Source organism: Neophocaena asiaeorientalis, unplaced genomic scaffold, assembly GCF_003031525.2.
Source record: "Neophocaena asiaeorientalis asiaeorientalis breed wild unplaced genomic scaffold, Neophocaena_asiaeorientalis_V1.1 scaffold1247, whole genome shotgun sequence".
Lineage (NCBI taxonomy): Eukaryota > Metazoa > Chordata > Mammalia > Artiodactyla > Phocoenidae > Neophocaena > Neophocaena asiaeorientalis.
In genome coordinates, this window is record NW_020174329.1 from 394,870 (window position 1) to 402,355 (window position 7,486).

The following is a 7,486-nucleotide window of genomic DNA, read 5'->3' on the forward strand; positions in this document are numbered from 1 at the left end:
AGGACGGCGGATGGGCTCTGGGTCCTGGGTCTCTGGGTCGGGCAGGGGCAGGTGGCAGATGACAGCACCTCATCCGGGAGCCTCCTGCTGCCTTCGATCTTTGATGAGGCTCAGTTTGGGCTGGCCGTGGATTTGAAGATAAGTGCTCTGTAAATGTTAGTACGTAAATGTTAGTACGGTGGCTGCTGGGTGAGGCAGAGGTGGTGACTATCAACTGAAGTTGGGAAGTGCCGGCGGTGTCCCGACACCCGGAGGGAGCTCATTAGTTGGCAGGTGTGTTATGAGTCATCTGTGACTGATGGCGGCTGAGAAGCTGACAGATTTGGAAGATGAACTTAACAGGAGTGATTCAGGGTCGTCCTGTAATAATGTCATCGCTCACTTGCTGCTCTGCTTCGTGGTGGGAACCTCCAGGACTGGTGTGTGTCAGGAGCAGGTTGGCCAAGGGAGGGGACCCCACGTGGGCGCACCTCTGAACTGCCACAGAGAACAGGAGGTCAGGAAGCGGGTCCCTTGGGGCCGAGGGAGGCCGTGTGTTCTGCCCGGGTGGCCTTCCCTTGCTGGAGCAGACAGCCCATCTCTGAGGGGCTTAGGCAGTAAAAGGGGTCTGTTGGATCAGCAGCCCTAAGAGTTGAGAGGCAAGGGGGCTTCCAGCTAGGGGGACCCAGTGGTGTCATCCAGGGCCCTGTTTCTTTGCCTTTGGAGGGTCAGCTTTGGGTTCAGGCCAGGCACCCTCGTGGCTGGGAATGTGTGTAGCAGCAGTGCAGGGCTTCGTGGACACCCCCTGCCCCATCCAGCAGGAGGGAAAGCTGGCTTGTGTCCTAGCTGTCCGCACAGGAGACCCAGGGGTGCCCCTGCCTGGACCGGTTGAGTCACACGCCCACCTGGATCAGTGACTGTGGCCTGGGATGGCGTGTGCTGATTGGTGGAATGGATCTGTGGGTGGGGCTGGCACAGCTCAGGGCTGCCTGGAGCAAATGGGAAATCGGGGTGAGGGCCCTGTTCCAAGCACCTGTGCTAACAGGTGTGCTACGTAACACCTGTGCTACGTCACAGGAGGGACGTAGGTGCTGTTATCCCCATTTTACAGGTGGGGAAACTGAGGCATAGAGAGATGAAGCAGCTTGTCCACCTCTCACTGCTAGTATGTGGCAGAGCCAGGATTGGAGCCTGCCTCTGTCCAGCAGGTTCCAATCTCATAGCCAGCACCACCGCCCACCCCTCCCTTCCCAGCCATCCGGGGTCTGCTTTGTGACCTGACGCCTGGGCTGGCTGGCTGTCTTTGTGCCCTTGGGAACTCATGCACCTCCCTGGGCTTCGGTGCCCCATCTGGAGAGTGAAGCAGGAGCCGAGGGAGCCTCTCTGGGCTCTGCCCTGAGCTGGGCCACTGCCCTGACCAGGGCACACCTTCCTGGTCCCCGAACCCGCAGTGACCTGCCCTTTCACGAGGTCCAAGTGTGACTGTACTAGGTGATCTCCTGGGGTGGACAGAGTGAGTCCTGATGTTATTCCTGCCCTGGACATGCACGTGGCTTCCCCCCAAACCCCCGCATTAGCCCCCCAGGCGTGTGGCCCGCACCCCATCAAGAGCTGGCATCTGGGCCGTTCCCACTGATCAAGGGGCTGGCGGCCTGAGATGCTGTAGGATGTTTTCAGTGGTGGATGAGAACTGCTCTCGTTAAGTTGCTGACATAATCCCCCTGCTTTTCCGAGGCGCCCTGGGTGGGGCCCTGGTGGGGGGTTCAGGGTAAAAGGACCCCCACCTCTCATTCCACCTCCGGCCTGTGTGTCCGTAGGAGCCCAAGTCCTCGGGGCAGCTCATGGCCGAGTGGGGCCTGGACGACGTGGACTACCCGTTCTCGGAGGCCGACTATCACACGCTCACCAACTACAAGGCCTTCAGCCAGTTCCTCAGGTGGGGCCTCGGGGCCACCATGGCTGGGCATCCACGGAGACTGCCCTCGAGGCCTGCCTCCCCTGGGCTCACCAAGTGGGGCGGCCAGAGGGGCAGGGCCCCGGGCTCCTGGGGTGGGCTTCCAGGCTGACACTGACCCTGGGCAGAGCTGGCAGGAGGGGCAGGCAGGACCCTTCCATCTCAACAGGTGGTCCTGCTTTCCCTCGCTGGTCCTACCCCCAGGGATGGCAACCCCAGTCATTCCCAGGGGTCTTAAGCCCCCGTGGCCACACTCAGCTCTAAAAGAAATGGGACTGGACCCCTGCCTCTGGTCCCTCGGGTCTTACAGGGTCTGAAAACCCAATTAGAAGATCACCGGCCACATAAACAGGGAATCGGGAGCCTTGGGGGTGGACTGCTGTCTCTGTCTTGGTCCTCTTCCCTGCCCTCCTTTCTGCCCAGTTTTCCCAGTTTGCTGTATATGCCAGGTGTGGGACTTGGGAGAAGAAGGGTGGGCCCTGCGGGGGGTCACATGGGGGTCTCATCCCTTCCATGGGGCTGTCCTCACCCTCCTGCCTCTCACCCCACGCAGGCCACTCATCGCCAAGAAGAACCCGAAGATCCCCATGTCCAAAATGATGACCGTCCTGGGCGCCAAGTGGCGAGAGTTCAGCGCCAACAACCCCTTTAAGGGCAGCTCGGCGGCGGCGGCCGCAGCGGCGGTGGCCGCGGCCGTGGAGACGGTCACCATCGCGCCTCCGCTGGCCATCAGCCCCCAGCAGGCACCCCAGCCTGTGCCCGTCCGCAAGGCCAAGACCAAGGAGGGCAAGGGTAAGGCTGCACCCAGTCCTGCTGGCAGAGGGCCCCCAGACCCTACAGTCTGGGACAAACGGGCCGGTCTCTATCAAGGACCCAGTGCCTTGGTTGACCTTGGACCCACCCACCCTTCCTCAGCTGTGTTGTGGCATCTGTCCTGCCTCTCTCTTGGGGCTGGTGGCGAAGTGGAGGAGGCGGTGGGCTCAGAGCTTTGGGAGTTTTCCCAGGTGTGGAGGAGGGGACAGAGGTGTGACCTGTGCTACTGGGAGTTAGGGGGCTCTTGGGTTTGAGCCTGCACCATTCCCAGGGGGAAGGGGTCCCAAGGTGACCCGTGGATCGCTCTCTTCTGAGCACCCGGCCCTCGGGGTAACAGATGTACATGGGCGTGGGCGTGGATAGGGCCGCCTTCCCAGGGAGGCCAGGAAGGAGGTCCAGATACAAAATCAGACACTGTGGTGGTGTCTGGGTGGGGAGAATAGGGACAGCAGAGGCTCTCTGCAACTTGAAGTTCTAGGGGAGGGACCTTTCTTCCCCGGATGGAGGATTTACGGCCCCACTGGGAGTAGGGACATTGATCTCCCCGGGGCTCTGAGTGGTGGTGTTGCCTGCAGCTCACCTTCCTGGGTGCCCTGACCTGGGTTTTTTTGGCTGCGTTGGGTCTTTGTTGCTGCACGTGGGCTTTCTCTCGTTGCGGCGAGTGGGGTCTACTCTTCGTTGCGGTGTGTGGGCTTCTCATTGCAGTGGCTTCTCTTGTTGCGGAGCACGGGCTCTAGGTGCATGGGCTTCAGTAGTTGTGGCACGCGGGCTTGGTAGTTGTGGCTCGTGGGCTCTAGAGCGCAGGCTCAGGAGTTGTGGCGCACAGGCTTAGTGTCTCCGCGGCATGTGGGATCTTCCCGGACCAGGGATCGAACCTGTGTCCCCCGCATTGGCAGGCGGATTCCTAACCACTGCGCCACCAAGGAAGTCCCCTGACCTGGGTTTTGATGGGGGGCAGAGCGGACGCTGGGGACCCCTTGTTTCTGCCCCAAGGAGCTTTGGTTTCTGGGATAATGCCTCCCTTTAGCAGGTCCCACAGGGGTCCCCGGTGGGTGAGTGACGTGGGCTTTAGAGACTGCTTCCGCTCACCTCCCTTGCTGTCTGCACAGCCAGGCTTCTTTCTCATTTCCTGTCGGGCTCCAGCTGCTGAGCTATCGATTCCCTGAGCTGCCTATTCAGAGCCTGAAAAATTGAAATAGATTTTCCGTGGCGCCACTGAGGTTACAGCTGGGCCCCCAGACCCAGCTCTCTGTGTGTGATGTGGGTGGAGGAGGGCCTAGGGCAAGGCCATCTGCCTTTAGGCCCCCACTTGCCCTGCTCGGCCTGGTGGGAGAGGCTGCTGGGGGGGGGGGGTCATTACTCCCCAGGTGACTAATTGTCCTGTGACCAGTTCCATAAAAACAACCTCACCCCTGCTGGCCACCTGGGAGCCAGCATTTCCTGGGGATGATTGGCACAGGTGAGGGCGGTCTTGAGTGGTGCCGGTGTGTGGGGTATGGCAGACAACCCGGAGGCTGGCAGCTGGGGAAAGGGCTTCTTGCCCTAGCACATCCCTCCAGGGCCTAGGTATGGTCCGCAGGTGGGTTGGTGTGCCCTTAGTGGCCCTGGGGGCTGGTGGCTGCACTGGGGACAGCTCCTTTCTGGGGAGAGGGATGGGACAGGGCTGTTCCTAAGATGGCAGCACAGCGGCCAGAGCAGGGACTGGGCCAGGGTTATTCTCTGGCTTCCCCCTCTACTGTGGAACTTTAGCAAGGACGTCACCTTTCCGAGCTCTTCTCATCTGAGAAGGGGCAACGGCGGAAACCATCCTTTCCTTAAAGCGGGTTCTCAAGGCCGAGTGAAAGCATGGCGGTGAGTGAGTGAGCCATGGCGGGCGCTGGTCTATTCCACCTGTGCTTTTCAGGGCCTGGAGTGAGGAAGAAGATCAAAGGCTCCAAGGATGTGAAGAAAAAGGGCAAAGGGAGAAAGGTGGCCGGGCTCAAGTTCCGCTTCGGAGGGGTTGGCAGCAAGAGGAAGAAAGGCTCCTCGGTGAGTGTGAGTGTGTGCGTGTGTGTGAGTGCGAGTGTGAGTGTGTGTGCGTGCACGTGCGTGCGTGTGTGTGTGTGTGTAGCATGCAAAGGTTGGGTGACGTGGAAAGCAGGGCTATCAGTTCATTCTCCTGAGCCAGGCAGGGGGCAGGTCTTGTACACACCATCCCCCCGCCCCCGCCCCAGACTCTCCCATTCTACATTCAGGCCTGCTGGGCCTGTTTCCCCACCTGACTGGTGAGGGGCTCAGCCTGGATCCTTCCAAGGCCCCGTGTAGCTTGGACTCTGGGTGGGTAGCTCTCCTGCCCACCCTGCTGAGCTGGGGGCTCAGTCCTGGCTCCTTCTGCCCCAGCTGCCTCTCCATCTGGGCAGCAGGCGGGAGAGTCCTGGGGGGCGCCTGGATGCCCAGGTCTGCTGGGAGGGCAGGCCCCAGGAAGGTGGCATGTAGGCAGGATAGGGCTGGGTTGGAACCCTGCCCCTCCCTTGCCCTCCCAGGGCCAGCTCTGTCACCAGCTTTGGAATGACCCTAAGTCCGTGTCTGAGCCTTTGAGCCCTCTTTCTCCGGGGGTAGAGGCATTCACCCCACTCCTGCCCCTACAGGGCACCTATTTCCCTCACCTGACCCAGCCCTGCAGAGGGGCAGAGGTGGAAGCCATCTCTTTGTCCCTTCGTAGGGGCAAGTGACAGGTCTCAAGTTTAGCTGCTGTGGAGGGGAGCACGGAGCAGCAGGCATGGTCCATCCCGGAGCTGGTGGTCCAGCTCAGCTTAGCTTTTGAGCACAAACTAATGTGTTAGGCCCTCTGCTCCACCACGGTGGGCCCTGCTCTGGAGCTGCTCGCAGGCTGGAAGGGTTTGGGCACATGCGCTGGGAGAGAGCCAATGACAGGCAGATGGGACAGGTCGGACCTGGCACAAGGCTGTGCAACAGGTCTCATTAGGGAGAGTTCTGGGAAGGCTCCTTGGGGGAGGTGTCCTTAGGGCTTCCCCTTGAGGGATGTGTAGGAGTTTGGCAGGGTGGAGGGCAGGGCCTGGGAGAGTTCCGGAGGTGGAAAGTGTGGGGAGGGTCTGAGGGCTGGAGAGCAGGGCTTGGGGAGGAGGGTGCAAGGCCATCAGGCTGGACCGGTGGGCTGAGGGTTTTCTAGCTGGGTGGAGGGACGAGATGAACCAGAGACAGACAGCACTGTGCCTCTGGAGCCTCCACTGTGCCCCCCCCCCCAGGCCTGCCAAGCCTGGAGAAGAGCCCCCAGGGCTGGCTCTGGGCTCAAACACAGAGAGAGGAGGAGCAGCGGGAGGGGTCGGACTTGGACAGTGCCAGCATCCACAGCGCCTCCGTGCGCTCGGAGTGTTCTGCCCTGATGGGGAGGAAGAGCAAGAGGAGGCGCCAGAAGAAGAGAAGTAAGAGTCCTGTCTGCACGGTTCCCATGGCCAGCACGGCGCATGTGGGCATGCGGAGCCCCCTCGGGGAGCAGAGAAGGGCACCCCTCAGCAGACAGCTCCCCTGTGCTTCCTCAAGCACCCTGGCCTCTGTGGTTAGGAGAGGGGGTCCTGTCGAAGTGAGTCTGCATACGTTAGGGACCCGTGATGTGAGCCACCCCAGGGCATTTGCACTGGCAGAGGGGGGGCACAGGAGGAGTTGCTTCTTAACCTCATCCACCCTCTACCCATGTACCCCCTCAGCCCCATTCCCCTACCCATCCTCGTTCCCCCTCTCCATCCTCATTCCCCTTCTCCATCCTCATTCCCCCTCTCCATCCTCGTTCCCTCCCTCCCTTGCCTTTATTCATCCAGCCATTCATCTTTCCATGCATTCACCCATCTTCTTCTTTCCTTCCTCCTCCCTCCTTCCCTTCCTTCTTTCCTTTTATCCATCTTCCATCCATCTCTTCACCTCTTTACTCTTTCAGTCCTCCTGTTGACCCTGTCTGTCCATCCACCATCCAACATCTATCGAGCGCCTAGTATGCGCCAGGGCAGCCTGGGGTGGAGATTGGCTGTGCACTGGGAGTGGGAACAAGGCCCTCCACGACTGCCTCTGCCCCCTCCGCAGTTGATGACGGTGATGGCTATGAGACGGACCACCAGGACTACTGTGAGGTGTGCCAGCAGGGTGGGGAGATCATCCTGTGCGACACCTGCCCGAGGGCCTACCACCTCGTCTGCCTGGACCCAGAGCTGGAGAAAGCTCCCGAGGGCAAGTGGAGCTGTCCCCACTGTGTAAGCCCTTGGCAGACGCGCTGGGGCGGGATTTTGTCTGTGCCTGGCTTCCGGACTCCTGCACGGTCTTCTGGGGCAGAACATGGGGAAGTGCGAGTGGGAGGGAGGGAGTCGCTCCCTGGTGGAGGTGGGGTCCTGGTCCAGGGTGCCTCCACCTGGACTCCCCCCCTCCAGGAGAAGGAGGGGATCCAGTGGGAGCCGAAGGACGACGAGGACGACGAGGAGGAGGGCGGCTGCGAGGAAGAGGAGGACGACCACATGGAGTTCTGTCGCGTGTGCAAGGACGGCGGCGAGCTGCTCTGCTGCGACGCCTGCCCCTCCTCCTACCACCTGCACTGCCTCAACCCGCCGCTGCCCGAGATCCCAAACGGTGAATGGCTCTGCCCGCGCTGTACTGTGAGTGTTACGCCGGCCCGCGCCGAACGCCCCGCCCCCGGCAAGGCCCCGCCCATCACGACCAGGGCCCTCCCCCGGCAAGGCCCTGCGCGCAAAGGTCCCA

General features: G+C 61.4%; 1 protein-coding gene across 1 annotated transcript in view; it reads left to right on the forward strand.

The window, feature by feature from the left end:
• Nucleotides 1-7,486, forward strand: part of CHD5 (chromodomain helicase DNA binding protein 5) — a 54,210-nt gene that overhangs the window by 10,969 nt on the left and 35,755 nt on the right. The window contains exons 5-10 of the mRNA XM_024756124.1: nt 1,797-1,915; nt 2,487-2,725; nt 4,650-4,774; nt 6,045-6,168; nt 6,821-6,987; nt 7,162-7,383. Of these exons, the coding sequence (XP_024611892.1) occupies nt 1,797-1,915; nt 2,487-2,725; nt 4,650-4,774; nt 6,045-6,168; nt 6,821-6,987; nt 7,162-7,383 (996 nt within the window). The remainder of the gene's footprint in view (nt 1-1,796; nt 1,916-2,486; nt 2,726-4,649; nt 4,775-6,044; nt 6,169-6,820; nt 6,988-7,161; nt 7,384-7,486) is intronic.